General features: G+C 40.6%; 1 protein-coding gene across 3 annotated transcripts in view; it reads left to right on the forward strand.

The window, feature by feature from the left end:
* The window catches only part of cblb (Cbl proto-oncogene B, E3 ubiquitin protein ligase), a 214,138-nt gene that overhangs the window by 95,521 nt on the left and 99,097 nt on the right, over nt 1-19,520 (forward strand). For all 3 annotated transcript variants that reach the window (XM_043701076.1, XM_043701074.1, XM_043701075.1), the window contains exon 2: nt 10,970-11,116. In XM_043701076.1, the coding sequence (XP_043557011.1) occupies nt 11,007-11,116 (110 nt within the window). In that variant the 5' untranslated portion in view covers nt 10,970-11,006. The remainder of the gene's footprint in view (nt 1-10,969; nt 11,117-19,520) is intronic.

Consider the following 19,520-nt stretch of genomic DNA (forward strand, 5'->3'; position numbering starts at 1 on the left):
CATGGGGCCTGAAGTATTAACTCTCTGCTTTGTCTCCATGGATGCTGTCAGACCTGAGAGTTTCCAGCAATTTCTGCAGTACCCTGTTTTTTTTATGCCCAGTTTACTATCTGTCAGGCCTGGTTAGTGACAGCCAGATCCTTTGAAGAGATTTTTAAACATGTGTTTTAATTGAAATTCTTACCAGTGCCTTTCCAGCTTCATATTAACATTGTTGATGTCAACAGATTTGAATGCCTGACTGGGCAATTCAGCCTAAACATTCAGATCAGACCTTTTGTGTCATAGTTGCACTTCATCTGCCCATTTATTCCTCTTCTGACTTTCATATCATCCTCCTGGTCACTATTTATATATTCTACACTTCTTGCAAATCAGGGTGGCTTTTAATAAATGACATTACAGATTGATCTCTTTTTGTTACTCATATTGCTACCACCTTCCACTTTTCTTTCAAGTAGCTTAAAATTTGAGCGAGATTGTAAACATATCCACATACTGTTAGACTTTCCATGGTTGAGTTAATGCAAATAATTTTAGTTGAAGGAAGGCCATTTTGTTGCATTCTAGTTTATTTTAAAGTTATACATCTTTGCACAGTCACACAGAGAGAATGCTTTCAGCAAAATATAATTTGTAAAACATCAGTATTTGAGTTGACATTTATAGAATGCAATCGAGTACTTATCTGGAAGGGCGTGTTGAGTTTTTCAAACGTCTTCAACTTAAGTATAATGTTTGTGTCATAGGAAATATTTCATGCTGATTTCCAAACTTCTGCCCAAGTTATTATATAACTTTAACATCTTTGGTCAAATCATAATTGGTATTTAAGAAAAGACCGATACAGTGCAAAATATTATCATGGGGAAATTGTAGTGGGTGTATATTTGAAGCAAAGTGGAGATGGTTTATCAAGAAGATTGGTCTTTTTTTTAATATAACATTGAAGGCTTCAATGTGCTGCTTTTCTGTTTGTCTTATGTAGGTAACTGAGAAAGATAACCATCTAACTTAGATCCATCTGACCCCCATAGCCAAATTAGTCTTTGTTTCTAGTTCTTTTTGACAGTCCAGTTGAGATATGTACTTTGAGTTTAGTAAGCCCCAACGTACCATCTCTTCCTCATTCTTCCAGCAATTAAAGTTTTCAGTGAAGAGTTGGTTCAATATTGAATATGGATTTATGTATTTCATTTTGTATATAAGATGATAAATGGGCTCAGGCTGGCAGATGGAGTTTAATTTAAATAAATGTGGGATGCAGCATTTTGGAAAAGCAAATCAGAGCAGGACTTCATACACTTAATGGTAAGGTCTTAGCAAGTGTTGCTGAACAAAGAGTCCTTGGAGTGCAGCTTCATAGTACCTTGAAAGTAGAGTTGCAGTTGGGTAGGATAGTGAAGAAGGTGTTTTGTATGCTTTCTTATATTGGTCAGAATATCGAGTACAGGAGTTGGGAGGTCATGTTGCAGCTGTCAGGACATTGGTTCGGCCACTTTTGGAATATTGCGTGCAGTTCTGGTCTCCTTCCTTTCGGAAGGATGTTCTGAAACTTGAAAGGGTTAAGAAAAGATGTACAAGGATGTTGCCAGAGTTGGAGGATTTGAGCTATTGGGAAAGGCTGAATAGGCTGGGGCAGTTTTCCCTGGAGCAATGGAGGCTGAGGAGTGACCTTGTAGAGGTTTATAAAATCATGAGGGGCATGGATAGGGTAACTAGACAAAGTAATTTCCCTGGAGTGGGGGGAGTCCAGAACTAGAGGGCATAGGTTTAGGGTGAGAGGGGAAAGATATAAAAGGGACCTGAGGGGCAACCTTTTCACCCAGAGGGTAGTGTATGGAATGAGCTGCCAGAGAAAGTAGTGGAGACTGGTACAATTACAACATTTAAGAGGCAACTGGATGGGTATATTAATAGGGAGGATTTAGAAGGATATGGGCTAAGTGCTGGCAAATGGGACTAGATTGGATTGGGATATCTGGTCGGTCTGGATGAGTTAGACCGAAGGATTTGTTTCTGTGCTGTACATGTCTCTGACTCTATAAATATTCTGTGTGGCGCCTCTTTTGTCCTTGACGTTGCTTTTTTGATAGCCTGAGTTAATATCACATTTTCTCAAATGATGTTTGAAGGAGAGTTAATGGGCTACTGTTAGCTTTTTTTGCAGCTCATAAAACTTACATTGTAACCTCTTCCAGCAAAATCCACAAGGTTTGTGGTCTTGGTATGACTATACTTAGCTGCTGGCTTGTAGTAGAACATTTTCTGACAGACTAGTTCATAAGTCTGAAATTCAAATTGTGGATAAACCTAAATTTAAATTTCTTTAAGTTAAATGCATATGCTATTCCAAGCCAAAACTAACAATTTCAAAGTAGGGAGAAACAAAATAGAAACTTAGTTCCACTATTTTTGTGTAGCTAACTATTTTGTTAATCATGCCATCATGATCTTATGAAATGAAGTTTAATTTGGAAATTCTTCCACCTCCCACCTTAATCAATGTTTCGGTTTGTGAGTTACTCATTGAGCACTGGAGATTGTTCCATGTCTTCCCTAAGCGGCCATTTTATAGTTGTGTACCTAAGTGACCATTGTCGCTTTTAAAATTTATAGACTTAACAGATGCATTGCACCTCAGGGTAAAATTAATTATATGTGATGCACTTTGAATTGTTTGAGGGATGTCATGATGTATCGCATAAATATAAATCTATTCCATTTACAATTTTCCCAATCTTTGCATAAGAGAAATACAGGTCAAGTTGGCCAAAGTTCTTTATGCCTCTTTTATAGATACAGTTGCTAAAAAGTCCACAATTGAATGTTGGATATCAGAACTGGACTTGTGCTGCCTCTTTAAAAAAGCACTTGTACTTAGTCGCACATGCCAGCATTTATCCAATAACTGTCCAATTTCTTTTAAAGTTTAAAATTATTTATACAATCATCTTTCAGCATCTTTTAAGGTAGAACTCAACAATTAGACTGAGGGGGGAAAGATATAAAAGAGACCTAAGGGGCAACTTTTTCACGCAGAGGGTGGTATGTGTATGGAATGAGCTGCCAGAGGAAGTGGTGGAGGCTGGTACAATTGCAACATTTAAGAAGCATTCGGATGGGTATATGAATAGAAAAGGTTTGGAGGGATATGGGCCTGGTGCTGGCAGGTGGGACTAGATTGGGTTGGGATATCTGGTTGGCATTGACGGGTTGGACCAAAGGGTCTGTTTCCGTGCTGTACATCTCTATGATTCTATAACGCTCTGGAAAAATATGTTTTTCTCTCCTTTCTGAATCTTTTTGTTTTCCATTATTTGGAAATCTATGATGTCAACTCATTGATGCACTCACCGGGACAAACAGCCTGTCTCTATCAAAGAAGTTAATGTGTTAACCTCTATCAGGTCACATATTAACATTCTGTATTCTGAAGAGAACTGACTTTTGTAACTTCTCCTCAAAATGTAATTCCACAGGTCTGCTAATGCCCCGGTAAACCTCATTTGTGCCCTTTCTTAGGCCTTGAAGTTTTTCCTGAAAGGTGGTGCTCAAAATCAGCTGCAATATTCCAGCTAAAATCTGACTAGTGATTTATAACGTTCCCTCCTATATATAAAGCTAAGTAACCTATGCTTTCTTAAACACTAGCAGATAACCACTGAAGATCCTTTCAAACCCAGGACCATTATCATCAAGAAGGACAAGACAGATTCACAACAATACTGTTACTCAGACGTTCTCCTCCAAGCCATCCTCAATCCTGACATGGAAATACTATGCAGTTCTTTCAGTGTTGCTGGTCAGAATCCTGGAACTCCCTTCCTAACAGCCTTATGAAATGGATTACAGCAGTTCAAAATGACAGCTCACCCTCCTCTTATCAAGGGCAACTGTGGATGGGTAATAAATACTGGCCAGCCAATGAAGTTCTTATGCCACGAATGAATACAAAAAAAATCATTTTCCAGCTCCTTTTTAGTTCTGAAGATAAATCAAATTGGACTCAAAATGTTAGTTCTACTTCTGCCTCCACAGATTCTGCCAAACCTGCTGAGTTATAGTGACTTTATTCTTATTACACCAAAGTATAGGTCATGTATGAAAGTGTAACAGAATATTGGACCCAAAATTGCTTTATGGTAAACTCAATGCAAGCTACCTCTATCTGAGAAACATCCTTAGTCTTAGCCAACTTAGTCAATTCTGTAACCATATTGCAACTTTGCTGTGAAGTTCCTCTGCCCAAATGCCATGAAAGAATAAAAGGAAGTTTGCTGTGCATCTGTTGTTTTGAGGTGATTTTTCTTCTTCAGATCCTCAAATCATTTATGCAAACTATCAATTAATTTGTTCTATTTCATAAACCAAATTTCAGCCTAATTTTCAATTGAATATTAAGTTGATTTAAAATAAACTTTCTGATCTTGTATACAAAAATTGCTGTCTTCTCCATTTGAGAAGAATGAATTCAAAAGTCCTCTTTGTTCAGCACAGAAGCCAAACTTACTGTTGGAGCGAAATACTCCTTAAATTGACTCACCATCTTTTTGCCTAAAGTTAATTAAACTGTTAGGGATTAAAACTGTTTGGCAATTTTCTGTTGTATGAACAGAACCTTCCTTAATAAAGATTATAGTCACAGTATTCATAAAATGTGTTCTCAAAATTTAATTTAGAATTTATTGTGCACTAATTTAAGAGAAATTACAAGAGTCATAGAGATGTACAGCACAGAAACAGACCCTTTGGTCCCATTCATCCATGCCAACCAGATGCCAGGACCTTACCATTAAGTGTATAAGTCCTACTCTGATTTGCTTTTCCAAAATGCAGCACCTTGCATTTATCTAATTTTAACTCCATCTGCCACTCCTCAGCCCATTGGCCCATATGATCAAGTTCCTGTTGTAATCTGAGGTAACCTTCCTTGCAGTCCATTACACCTCCAATTTTGGTGTCATCTGCAAACTTAACTATACCTTCGATGTTCACTTGGAAATCATTTATATCAGTGACGAAAAGCAGTGGACCCATCACGAATGAAGGGCTTTTGTCTGAAACGTCGACTCTCCTGCTCCTCAGATGCTGCCTGACCTGCTGTGCTTTTCCAGCACCACACACTCGACTGAAGTCCATACAAATCACGTCCACCTCTATGCCCTCATCAATCTTCCTTGTTACTTCTTCAAAAATCTCAATCAAGTTTGTGAGACATGATTTCCCACGCACAAAGCCATGCTGATATCCCTAATCAGTCCTTGCCTTTCCAAATACATGTAAATCCTGTCCCTCAGGATTCTCTCTAACAACTTGCTCACCACCAATGTCTATAGTTGTTGAGTTTTCATTACCACCTTTCTTAAATAGTGGCACCACATTAGACTATGTCCAGTCTTCTGCACCTATCGATGATACAAATATCTCAGTAAGGAGCCTAGCAATCACTTCCCTAACTTCCCACAGAGTTCTAGTGTACACCTGATAAGGTTCTGGTGATTTATCCACTTTTATGCATTTCAAGACATGCAGCACTTCCTCCTCTTTAATATGGACATTTTTCAAGATGTCGCCATCTATTTCACCACATTCTATACCTTCCATGTCCTTTTCCACAGTAAATAGTGATGCAAAATACTCATTTAGTATCTTCCCCATCTCCGGTTCCACACACAGACCGTTTTGCTGATCTTTGAGGGGCTCTATTCTCTCCCTAGCTACCCTTTTATCGTTAATGTATTTATAAATTCCTTTGAATTCTCCTTAATCTTATTTTCCCTCTTCTATTCTTCCTATAGCATTTTTATCCTGGAACATTAAGATGCCAGTCCTGTCCATCCCTGAACCATGTTTCTGTAATTGCTATGATATCCCAGTCCCATGTTCCTAACCATGTCCTGAGTTCATCTGCCTTCCCCGTTAGGCCTCTCTCATTGAAGTATATGCAGTTTAATTTATCAGTCCTACATTGGTCTCTACTTTGTTTCTGCCTGCCCTAACTGATTGACTCATTCCTTTTCCCAACTGTACCAGTCTCAGATTGATCTCTTTCCTCACTGTTTCCTTTGTTCCACCCCCCACCTTACTAGTTTAAATCCTACTGAACAGCTCGAGCAAATCTCCCTGCCAGTATATTAGTCCCCTTCCAATTCAGGTGCAATCCATCCTTCTTGTCCAGGTCACTTCTACCCCAGAAGAGATTCTAGTGATCCAATATATGAACCCTTCTCCCTTGTACCAGCACCTCAGCCAAACATTCATCTGCTCTATCCTCCTATTCCTACCCTCACTAGCTCGTAGCACAGTGAGTAATCCAGATATTACTACCTTTGAGGACGTCCTTTTTAAATTCCTGCCTAACTTTCTATATTTTCCCTTCAGAATCTCACCCTTTTCTCTTCCTCTGTTGTTAGTTCCAGTGTGTGCAATGACCTCCTGCTGGTCCCTCTCCTCTTTGAGAACATTCTGTACCCTCTCTGATACATCCTTGATCCTTATACCAGGGAGGCAACCATACTGATTTCTTGATGCTGGCCGCAGAAATATCTGTCTGTACCTCTGACTAGAGAGTCCCCTATCACAATGGATCACTTGAAACCCGACAAAGCCCTCATTACATCAGAGTCAGTCTCAATACCAGAAATTTGGCTGTTCATGCTACATTCCCCTGAGAGTCCATCACCCCCAAAATTTTCCAAAACAGCATACAATTTTGAAATGGGATAGCCACAGAAGACTCCTGCACTTCCTGCCTCCCCCTCCTACTTTTCTTGAACTTAACCCATCTCCCTCACTGTATCTGCAACTTTTCTCCCTTCCTATAGCTGCCATCTATCGCATCCCTTAGCTCTTCTAAATTCCTCATTGCCTCTAACTGCCGCTGTAACCGATCCATGCGATGGGATAGGATTCGCAACCAAAGACATTTGCAGCAGATATAATCATCAGTAACACGGAAACTGACCCTAAACTCCCACGTCCGACGGGAAGAGCATATCACTCTACTAATGGCCATCTTTGATCCTTCACAGTCTACACACCCAGAAATTAGCACCGTCTTATTGCTCTGAAAAAACAGTACTCCAGGCTAACTTAGTACTTATGGTTTATATTTTAAAAATTTAATTAAAAGATGGATCTCAGTAAAACATATTCAAGAAAGAATCCACTCTACTCACTACTGCAGACTTACAGCAAGGTTACACATTAAAAACTATGCACTTATCTGTTCCTGTACTTTGAACTGTCCCACACAGGTTCCTCCAAGATCAGCTGTGAATTTGCTGTTTGTTAATTTTTCCTAGACGCACTGCGATGTCCAGATATACATGAACTCGAACTCAAATAGCGAAGGCAGTAACTGCAGATTCACTGCTATGTCATTTAGCAGCGTAGGTTTCTTTCTCTCTCTCCCTCAATGACCATGTGATCGCTGCCTTTTGTCTGTCTTCCTCCTTTTAAAAATGCCGCTGTTTTGATATTTTTTCCCCAAAGTTTCAAAACAATGAAACTACATTTAAAACAGCAATTGCTGCTCCTGAAATTCAAGGAAATTACCTCCAACACCTAAAATACCTCAAAAAGGAACAGCTCTTAGAGCCACAATTGTTTCCTGTTTACCAAGCATTCATGTTTTATTGTGTATGTGAGGAAACTAGCTTTTGGAGTCTCTGTTGTGGCCTACTTATGTTTCACATTATACATAAGATTGCACTTTAATATTGGGATGAATAACTGATAATTGAATTCCTCATGATTTAGAGATCAAATATCTGATTTGATTCTGCATGAATTCAGCTACAGTGCAGTCTTACAAATGTGAACGTTCAGTTTTGTCTTCATTTGTTCCTTGAAAAAGTTTTGGGAAAATTATGTTTTGATTATGTTGAAAGGTATGAAGTTGCTTAAGGTTTCTGTGACCCCTACTTTGGAACTAGTTCTAATTTACAATCTCACCTGTCAAATGGATGAGTCCAGTTCAGTGTTTCCTGAAGCTATTTTTCTCTGTAGGAGGGTTATCGTACAGCTAGGAGCTGTAGTGTTATCAAAATGCCACGACTTAGACATAAGACTATGCCGCAGCTTGCATGTTTGAATTATAATGCCTACTATATTGTGAAGATGCCAATGCCATTTCCAACAGCTTCTTTGTGTGCCCTCCATGCTGATGAAGCATGCAATGCATGCCAAAATTGAGGCAGCTTTGTGCTGTATATGTACTATTCCTACAGTTTGGGCAAACGAGCCCAGACACTTCATTTATGTTAACTGTGTAGTCTATGAGTTCTTGTTCTTGTCTCCTGGGTTGTCACAGAGTCTTTGCATTCTTTATGTAACAAATAAAAAATATGATGACACCAAAATATAGGTAAATAAGGGTAAGGTTACCTTTACATTTCTGTTTTGAAAGTGAACAGCAGGCTAATTCACATGTTCATGGGTTCACTTTGTGCATTTAAACAAGGTCTTTCTTTATAATCATGCTACAACTGATTTTCTGGCAGCTGTAAAAACCTTTTTAATTTGTAAGAAGTCTCCATTATTCACTTTTCATTATCAATTTGCATTGCCTTTTCGATCCAAGAAGTACTGTGAGATCATAGATTTTTGTTGCTGATGTGTTGTACTAAAAACCTAAAAGGAGAAAGGAATAGAACCGCAATACTGTGTCAGTGAATAACTCGACCATTAGTATTTGCTAACATGTAATTTTAAAATTGATCAGAAATTAAATCTTACAGAACTGAATGCTGCTTTGATCAAATGAATATGTTGGAAGTTTTGCACTTGTAACAGTAGATGGTAATTTTATGTATCTTTTGCATATGATTTTGACCTCATCCAGCATGTCAGTTAACCTAGGACTGTTGTTAGTTACTTAGGTAAGCAACTAAAATAGTGTATGATATTTTTTGCCATGTTCATTTAATTTTGAGGACATTTCGTCTGTAAAACTCTAGTTCCCAGTGCAACTTGTGGATTACGAGTCAAGTGGTTTTGTTGTTGGTTATGCTATAGTGCTGACATCGATTGTGACTTTAATTTTTTTGAACCACATGGATGATGCCACTGCCATAGGCTCAACTTCACTTCCCACCAATGGTAGTGTCCATAGCCCTTGTGCTCCTGGGAAGTGATTTGCACTTCAACTTCATGACTCATTGGGCTGTCAAATAATCATTTTGTAATTTTTTTGTTCCATCATTCCTCTCCCATCCATGTTTCAAGCTCCTTTAATTTTTTCAGCCTTCTCTTGCATCTTGAGTTCTGCAACCTTAACAGCTGCTCAATGGCTACATGGAATTCAAAGTGTTCCAACTTGCCTTTCCAATAATGGACCACTGGTCTCATAGTGATACCACAAATCTTGCAACTTCAATTCAGTTATCTACTGTTAACTTTACTGACTTAATTGCACTGCCTTACATCAACTCCTTGATAATCTGTGAAATGTTTAAAAGACTAATACTAAAATAGAAACACAAGCAAGGAAATTGCTGTATGTTAACAGTGAAGCCTAAGAAATGGGAGCAAGAGTAGGCTGTTTGCCCTCTAAGACTGAACATGTCAAGTAAACCCAGTAGCTGCAAAGAGGAAGCGAAGACTGTTGTGACTTAGGTTAGTGAGCATTGATGTGAGGGAGAGAAACTAGCATTACCAAGCTAGTTGGGTCATTTTTTGCTCAGTATCGTGTTAGATTCTTGCCTTCCTAAAGCACATTTTTAAATGTTTTTTGTATTGTGAACAGGCCAAATGCTACTCTGATTTTAAAACTTTTCTATGCAAGCTTTGAAGCAACTTGAATTATTCTTTGGGTTAATAACTATACAGAAGTTATGGGGCCATAAAACGTTTGCCCATGAAATGTTCTAGGGTGGGGGTTGTAACAAATGCGGAGAAATGATGTGAAGGAGTTTAAGCAAGATAAATATTCTAAGTTCAAGGTCAAGGAAAATGTAGAAAGACATTGGAAAACTGGCCATTGTATGTCGCAAGTCAGTGAGGGTAGGGTGATTTGTAAGTGTGATTTGTGCAAGCACAGGCGGCACGGTGACTCAGTGGTTAGCACTGCTGCCTCACACCACCAGGGGCTCTGATTCAATTCCCGCCTCAGGCATCTGTCTGTCTGTGTGGAGTTTGCATATTCTCTCCATGTCTGCGTGAGCTTCCTCCGGGTGCTCCAGTTTCCTCCCACAGTCCAAAGATGTGCAGGTCAGGTGAATTGGCCATGCTAAATTGCCAACAGTGTTAGGTGCATTAGTTAGAGGGAAATGGGTCTGGGTGGGTTACTCTTCGGAGGGTCGGTGTGAACTTGTAGGTCGAAGGGCCTGTTTCCACACTGTAGGGAATCTAATCTAATCTAATCTAATCTAATCTAATCTAATCAGTCGAGTTTGAATGATCAGAAGTTTACAAAGGCTGTAGATGGAAATGCAGCCAGGAAAGCTTTGGAATAATTGAGTCTGAAGTTGTCAGAGTCAGTGACAGGTGGTTAGATTTTATCTGTGTACAGTACATGGGGTTGGTTTGTGCTGTTGTGGTCCAGTGATTGTGAACCTACGCCTGACCTGGATGCCCTGGACTCAAGTTCCACCAGTTCCAGAGGTGCATCATAACATCTCAGAGCAAGTTGATTTAAAAAAAAATTTACATCGGATGTTTATGCTCATAAGTACCATGTGAATGAGGAAGAGATGGCGGTCAAAGATAGAACCTTCATGGGCTTTAGAGGTGACTCTGTGGGCATGAAATAGAAGCAATTCCTGGAGTGTACACATGAGGAACAGCTTGGTAAGAGAGGCACAAAATAAGTTATTTTAAAACTTACCAAACAGTAGTGCATCAAATTTGAAAACTGCAAAGTTTTTGTGTGCTCAGTTTTGTTTTGCTATTTCAACATGCTAAATGATATATGACTATCTCTTTTAGGGTACACTAAAATAATTTGTCTGTTTCTTCTCTCTAGGAGGAATCTTACAAAGCTCTCACTCATCTTTAGTCACATGCTGGCAGAAATCAAGGCCATTTTCCCATCTGGCCATTTTCAGGGTGACAATTTTCGCATCACAAAGGCAGATGCTGCTGAATTTTGGAAATGGGCTTTTGATGACAAGTGAGTATGAAGGTTTTTTTGTACATAGAATGATTATTTTTCAAATTGCAAATTTCGCATAACTGCAGAATTGCTTTTTAAAAGAAAGTCCTTCAAATATGTTCTGATCAAAGTGAATCGTGTCAGTGCTGAGAAAAGGAGTGCTTTTGCATTTGTCAGTGTTGCAAACAGGCCTAGCATGGTATACTTGCCAATCTCAACACATCTGCCTATAGTAGACAGTTTTTTTTTGTTTATCTTCATGCCTTTTGAGTGAGACTTGAGTGGTAGTTTTGAACTGAATTTTGTGTGCAGTTGTGCATTTGATCAAAGCTCAGAACCCATTTAATAGAAACTGTTTAATTAATTTAATTCCCTTACAGCCAGCTGACCAAGAGATGAATTTTATTCTGTTACCTAATACTCTGCTGAGACAATGTAAATTTTTAGCAACCATCCCTAATAACACATTAATTATTGCCCTGTCGTGCATGAAAAAAGATATTACCAAACTCCCATGCATTGCATCATTATACAGTTTAATTGTGAAATGCTGTTGTTCCTGCTTTTTGTTACTTCTCTAGATTCTTCCAATACATATAGATTATCTTCTCTGGTTTGACCTTTGCAGCATTTCATAGTTTGACTGCTTCATCGCAGCAGTAGATTTGCAGATAAGGTGCAATAACCGGTCACTGCAATATACAAATGTTTAGACCCTCAATTGAAACACATTTGGTAGCAGAAGTCCATTGTTGGCTATCAGCTTCTGCTTTTTTCCCCCTTTGTTTGTGGGATGTAAATGCCACTGACAAGACCAGCATTCAATGACCGTCCCTAATTCCCTTGAGAACGTGGAGGGTGAGCCTTCACTGTATTTTTCACGATTTATGCATTTGCATTGTATTGTCAACAAGGATCTTTCAGGGTTTTGACCTCATGATGATGTAAGGATGGTATGTTTCCAGGCTACTTATAACTTAACAATCTTGAAGGTTATGTGTTCCCACACATTTTCTGTGCTCTTTGTGGGTGATAGAGCTTTCAGCTTTAGTAGGTGCGATTGATGAATGTTTGGTGAGTTGCTCCAGTGCATTTTCTCAATTTTGTACATTTCAATAAAATGTGCTGGCGGTTGATGGCATAAATATTTCAGGTGATGGGCCAGCATTCAAGCAGGTTGCTTTGTCCTTGAGTGTTGGGCCTGCATCCTCGATAGAATCTATCATACTTGTGACTTTTGTCTTTCGATGGTGGAAAGGGTTTGGGGAATTGGACGTTGAGTCATTTGCAGCAAAATAACCAACCTTTGATTTGTTCTTATAATCGCAATATGTAGCTATTTCCGTAAAGTGTCTGTTGCATGGTGACCACTTTGCCCATGATATTGATGTTGGAGAAATTAACAAGAATAATTCCGTTCAATGTCAAGGGGAGTTGATTAGAGTATTTCTAGTTGGAAACAGAACATAAGAAATAGCAACAAGAGTGGACAGGATAGCCTGTTGCCATTCAGCACAAACACAACTGATCTACTGCATCACTTGACTTTTTTGTCCTCTCCCTTGAGACCTGAAATAGCTATGTGTTAGCCTTGAATGTACTAAACTATGCAGCAAAGTTATCCTTGGTGAGTCCAAACTGGGTGCTGATGAGCAGGTTATTGCTGAATAAGTGCTACTTGCTGTCATTTGGTGACATTTTGCTCATGGAGAGGTAATTGGTTGGATTGGATTTGCCCTGCATTTTCTGCACAGGAAATATTTGGGCAATTTTGCACATCACAGAGTAAATGCCTGTTTGGTAGATGAACTGCAACTATCTAGGAGTGTCACATTTTGGAGCACAGGCTTTCAGTTGTCTAGCTGTTATGTTGTTGGGGCGTACATTCTTTGCTGAATCCGGTGCAGTCAGCTGTTTTGTCATATCATGTGGAGTGTATCAAATTGCATGGTTTATGGGAAGCTCAGGGAAAGGCACTTTTGGCACTTCTAGATGAAGAGGGTTACTCGTTTGTCAGTCTTATAATTAGAACGGATGTATTTGGCTCCACCTTTTAGATGATGATGATGATGATGATCATGGAACCACCTCTCCCTATCTGTGGTTTAGTTGCCTGCCAATTTTGATGACTGGATATGGCAAGATTTGGTATTTGATTTGATCCAATGATTAGGAGTGAATGCTGCTTCTGCTCTTTAGTGTGAATTTAGCCCTGAGTTGTGATTTTACAGACTTGCAGGTCTATGACTGCAAGAAGTTGATGGTATTGGTGTGGGTTATGTAAAATAGTCACAGTTTAGTGGAACACGTTTCTGAGATGAGGTTTTAACAACAAAAGCAATGTAAGGGGCAAATTGTTTGCTATATAAAAGCAAACTTCCAAATCCAGTTTTGAAGAAGCGTCAGAGTAGACTCTAGGCATTAACTGTTTCTCTGCCCACAGATGCTGCCAGAGCTTCTGACTTTCTCTAGCATTTTTTTTCAAATTGTTCAGTTTGCCTTATGAATATTCAGATTGCTTCTGCGTTTTGTTCATTTTTTAATAAACTTGCAAACTGGGCACTAAAGGCCAATGTTGTGTTGAGCCATAAGAATACATTTTAAAAAATGATTTGTTCATGTTATGTAGCTGTCACTGACTGGGCTAACATTTATTGCTCATCCCTAACTGGTCAGAGGGCAGCTAAGAGTCTACCACCTTGCTGTGATTCTGCAGTTACATCTAGGTCAGACCAGGTAAAGATGGCAGATTTCCTTCCTCAGTGAACCAGATGACAATCACCAGTGGTTATATGGTCACAGTTAGGTCATTAAATTTGAAATCTGGAATAGAGAGCTGGCATAATTGCTGTCATCTAACCATTTTCAATTTTGTTAAAACTCCATCTGTCTTCCCAATAGTAATCGTATCTTGTAGTATAGGAACGATAATGTATATTTGTTGTTTAATTTCCCGTCAACACTCTTAAATATGTGTTTTTAGCACAAACTCGTTATAAGTAAAGATTATTCTGGTGTATTTTGAATTATAGGCCACGTAGACCAGTTTTTTTGATGAAATGACCAAAAAGATAGATGAGGGCAAAGCGGTAGACATTGTCTACAGGACTTTACTAAAACCTTTGACTAAATTCCACATAGTAGACTAATTAGTAAAGTTTGATTCATGGGATTCAGCGAGAGCTTGCAAATTAGATGCAAAATTAGCTTGATGGTAGGAGACCGAGAGTGGTGGTGTAGCGTTGTTTTTCAGACTGGAGACCTGTAACCAGTGGTGCTCCACAGGGATCAGTGCTGAGTCCACTGTTGTTTATCATTTATACAAATGATTTGAATGAGAATTTAGGAAGCATGGTTAGTACATCTGTGGATGACACCAAAATTGGTGGTATAGGGGACAGTGAAGAAGGTTATTTAAGATGGGCAGCACGGTGGCTCAGTGGTTGGCACTGCTGCCTCACAGCACAAGGGTCCCAGCCTTGGACGACTGTCTGTGTGGAGTTTGCACATTCTCCCCGTGTCTGCGTGGGTTTCCTCCCACAGTCCAAAGATGTGCAAGTCAGATGAATTGGCCATGCTAAATTGCCCATAGTGCTAGGTGCATTAGTCAGAGGAAAATGGGTTTGGGTGGGTTATTCTTCGGAGGGTCGGTGTGGATTGGTTGGGCAGAATGGCCTGTTTCCACACTGTAGGGAATGTAACCTAAAATACAAAGGGATCTTAATCAATTGGACCAATGGGACAACGAGTGGCAGATGGAATTTCAGTTGGATAAATGTGAGGTATTGCATTTTGGTAAGATAAAAAAGGGCAGGACTTGTTGATGGTAGGGTCAGGTAGCATTGTTGAACCGAGAGACCAAGGGGTTCAGGTACATTTTTCCTTGAAATTTCTTAACAAGGTAGTTGAGAAAGTGTTTAGCATGCTTGCCTTCATTTATCAGACCATTGAGTGTAGGTGTTGGGGCGTCATGGTGAATGAATGAATGATTTTATTGTCATGTGTATTTTACAGTGAAAATATAGTAAAATACAGTGAAAAGCTTCTATTGTCCACATTGTCCAGCACAATTTTGAAAAGTTTAAGAGTAAAGACAAGATTTACCTTATGAGAGTCCATAACCCTTCTGCCACTGTTTCAGTGCCGCCAGCACTGAAACCAAGCTGTATCAAATTTGCTGTTGCTCAGGTGCCATGTTTTGCTGCTGCCACTGTAGCAGCTGATTCTGCAGCCGATGTCAGCTCCTGTACTCGCCTCTCTGCCAGCTGCTTTATCGATGCCGTCTGCCAGAGTCCTGTTCCAGGCTCCAACAGCTGCCTTGCTGCCATCTGCCAGAGTCCTATACCAGGCTCACTAGACCACTACCATGCTTTGGACCGCTGCCATCTTGATCAAAGGTTGGAGATGTACAGGACATTGGTGAAGCCGCTTTTGGATTACTGTGTACAGTTCTGGTTGCCCTGTTATTGGAAGATGTTATGAACCTCGATAGGATTCAGAAAAGATTTAACAAGGATGTTGCCAGGGTTCGAGGATCTCACTTATGTACAGAGGCTGAATAGGCTGGGAACATATTCACTGGAGTGTCAGAGACTGACTGGTGACCTTTTCGAAGTATATAAAATCATGAGAGGCAAGGATTGGGTGAATAGACAATCCTTGGGGTGGGGGAACTTCAGAACTAGAGGGCAAAGATTTAAGGTAAGAGGGGAAAAATTTAAAGGATCTAAGTGGCAACTTTTTCGCAGAGTGTGGTTCAGAGATGGGATTGAAAAGTGTGGTGCTGGAAAAGCACAGCAGGTCAGGCAGCATCCGAGGAGAAGGAGCGTTGATGTCGTTTCGGACATAAACCCTTCATCAGGAATGTGCGGGGAGGGGGGGAGGGAGGGGAAGGGGAGAGCGGTGGCATGAGGAGAAGGTTAGATCTAGGAGGAGGTGGGGGGAGGGAAGATGAGGAAACTGGTCAAATTGATGTTGATGCCATGTGTTTGGAGGGTAGCAAGGCGGAAGATGAGGTGTTCTTCCTCCAGGCATCCGGCAGCTAGGATTTGGCAGTGGAGGCAGCCCAGGACTGATTTGTCTTTGGCAGAGTGGGAGGGGGAGTTCAAATGGTCAGCTGCAGGGCAGTGCAATTGCTTGGTGAGTGTGTCCCAGAGATGTTCTCTGAAACATTCTGCAAGTTGGCATCCTATCTCCTCAATGTAGAGGAAACCACATCAAGAGCAACAGACATAATAGATGAGGTGTTTGGATGTGAAGGAAAATCTCTGCCAGATGTGGAAGGATCCTTTGGGGCCCTGGATGGAGGTGAGGGGGGAGGTATGGGCACAGGTTTTACACCTCCCCCAGCTGCAAGGGAAGGTACTGGGAGTGAAGGGTGGATTGCTTGGGGGGGGCGTTGACCTAACGATGGTGTGCTGAGGGAATGGCCTCTGCGGTATGCTGATAGGGGTGGGGAAGGAAGTATATCTCTGGTGGTGAGATCAGCCTGTAGGTGGCAGAAATGGAAGGATGGACATTGGTCAGGTGAGGACTGGGGGGGGGGGGGGGGGGGGGGGGGTTCTACCTTTGCTGTAGTTTGGGTGTAGTTCAAGGGTGGTGGAGATGCGCTGGAGAGCATTGTCGACCATGTGGAAGGGGAAACTGCGGTCCTGGAAATAGGACGCTATTGGGAAGTTCTGGAGTGGAATTGCTCCTCCTGGGAGCAGATACGGTGGAGGCAGAGAAATTGGGAGTAAGGGATAGCGTTTTTACAGGAGCAGGGTGGGAGGAGGTATAGTCCAGGTAACTGTGGGAGTTGAAAATGGAGACAGAGAGGTCCAGGAAGAGGAGGGAGATGTCCGGGATGGTCTAGCATGAGGTTGCACCAATACAGTAGTCAGTGTAGTGAAGGAAAAGGTGGGAATGGTGCAACTACGGAAGATGGACAGTTCCATGTATTCGCAGAAGAGGCAGGCAAAGCTGGGGCCTTTGTGGGTCTCCCTTTGGTCTGAAGGAAATGGGAGGATTCGAAGGAGTAGTTGTTGAGGGCGAGGACCAGTTCAGGCAATCGAATGAGTGTGTTGGTGGAGGGGTACTGGTTGGGTCAGTGGGAGAGGAAGAACCGGAGGGGTTGAAGGTTTTTGCCACAGCGGATCACAGTGCAGGGACTGATATGGTGAAGATGAGGCATTGGGGGCCAGAGAAATGGAAATCGTGGAGGGCGTGGGTGGTGACCTGAATGTATGTGAGGGGTTCCTGGACCAAGGGGGACAGGACGGTGTCAGGATATGAAGGGATAAGTTCAGTGGGGCAGGAGCAGGCGGAGACTATGGGTCGACCGGGGCAGTCGTCAGGTTTGTGAATTTTTGGTAAGAGGTACAACCAGGTGATGCGGGGTTTCGGGACTGTGAAGTTGGAGACTGTGGATGGGAGATACCTTGAGGTGAAGGGATGGAATATATGGAATGATGGGCAAACAGGACTAGTTTGATTTGGGAAACTTGGTCAGCATGGGACAGGTTGGGCTGGAGGGCCTGTTTGCGTGCTGTATGACTTTATAAAGGAAAGTCAGTATTGTTTGAAAGGCAAAATCTAAACAGTGTTTACCTTAAAAGCCCTCCAGCTATTTAACTCGATATATAATCCAGATTGTTAACATTTCTTATTCCTTCATGGAGAAAAAAATCTTTAGTCTTCACCTTTCATTCTCCTTTGGGTGCTTGAGGCTTTATTCAGAGTTTTCTTTCTTGGTTGTTCTTGAAATTGTGCGAAATGTTAATCCACAAAAGAAACCAGAGATTTCACCGTTTGAAGGAATTCAGTGGAATGTTTGGGTCAAATACCTGTTTTTTTTTGGTCTTTCTCTTCCTTTCCAACTCTTCTGACATTCCTTCCCCTTAAAAATCCCAGCAGGTAATTAAGACACAGTAGCAACTTCTCTATGAATAACGGTGCATACCCTTTATGAAAGGACCAAATCTGATCCAATGTATCTGAATAAACTTTGATGTATTAACATAACAAGGAAAAGATTGAAATAAAAACAGAAATTGCTGGAAAAGCTCATCAGGTCTGGCAGCACCTGTGGAGAGAAATCAGAGCTATGTTTCTGGTCCGATCACCCTTCCTCAGTTCTGGGAAGGGTCAGTGAAATTGAAATCCTCTTTCCAAATTTTTCAACCTTTCTTAAAAAAAAAACCTGGTCACTGGTTGAGTATATCTGGCAAGCTAATTTGGCTAAAGGTTTAAAAGTAAATTTTGCTGCACTCAAGTTTCCATGCCCAAGGTAAATTGTTTGTTTATGAATATGCTTAAGACAGCATATTCTGTTTTACTGATGACAGATGATCTCACAGACCTTAGAATAGAATAGATATGTATTGCCAGAAGTGAGTTTCATAATTGTCTGCCCATGTTCTTGAGCCTAAGATCACCATGAATGGGTGGGACAAAATAATCTCTCTCTTTTTCTTCTCATTTGTCAGAGAAGAAAGAAGCTTCTAAAATATATTCAGGTTAGTGGATTATCAAGAATATATAGTTCACTCTAAACAACCACCAAAGCAGTATATTGAAGAAGCTAGAAATGACTAATGGACTCAAATTTGTGGCTAATCGGAGGTAAAAAAAATTGTATCTGTTATTTGAATAGCTGCATTTGAGTAATGTTGAGAATCTCATTTTGGAAAAACGAGAAAGACTAGCATTTCACACTGCCCTTCATAACCTCAGGATATTCTAACGTGCTGCTCAGTCAATGAAATATTGTTGAAATGTAGTCACCTTTGTATGTAATGCAGATTTAATGTGGTTGGTAAAAGAATTAGAGGTCATATGAGGTGTGTTAAGATCAGAATACTTAGAAATTGCATAATTTCTTTTTGACATAAGTTAACTTGAAACCTGTCTGCCTTTTAAATGAACCTAAAAGATCTCATTGCAACTTTTGAAGAGTAGTGAGTTACATAAAAACATTTTAAAAAGGAGCATGAGTAGGCTATTTGGCATTTGGAGTCTGCTCCATCATTTGATGTGATCATGGCTGATCATTCAACTCAGTACCCTGTTCCTGCTTTCTCCCCGTAGCGTCTGATCCCTTTAGCCCTAAGAACTCTAAGTGGCCTACATTTGCCTTCTCTAATCTTTTTCACTTTATATACATAAGCTTTTACAGTCAGTTTGTTCCCTGCAAGTTTACTTTTGTACTTCTTTTTTCCCCTTTTAATCAATCTCTTTGTCATAGAGTCATAGAGATGTACAGCATGGAAACAGACCCTTCGGTCCAACCTGCCCCTGCCGACCAGTTATCCCAACCCAATCTAGTCCCACCTGCCAGCACCTGGCCCATATCGCTCCAAATCCTTCCTATTCATATACCCATCCAAATGGCTTTTAAATGTTGCAATTGTACCAGCCTCCACCACTTCCTCTAGCAGCTCAT

Source organism: Chiloscyllium plagiosum, chromosome 12, assembly GCF_004010195.1.
Source record: "Chiloscyllium plagiosum isolate BGI_BamShark_2017 chromosome 12, ASM401019v2, whole genome shotgun sequence".
Lineage (NCBI taxonomy): Eukaryota > Metazoa > Chordata > Chondrichthyes > Orectolobiformes > Hemiscylliidae > Chiloscyllium > Chiloscyllium plagiosum.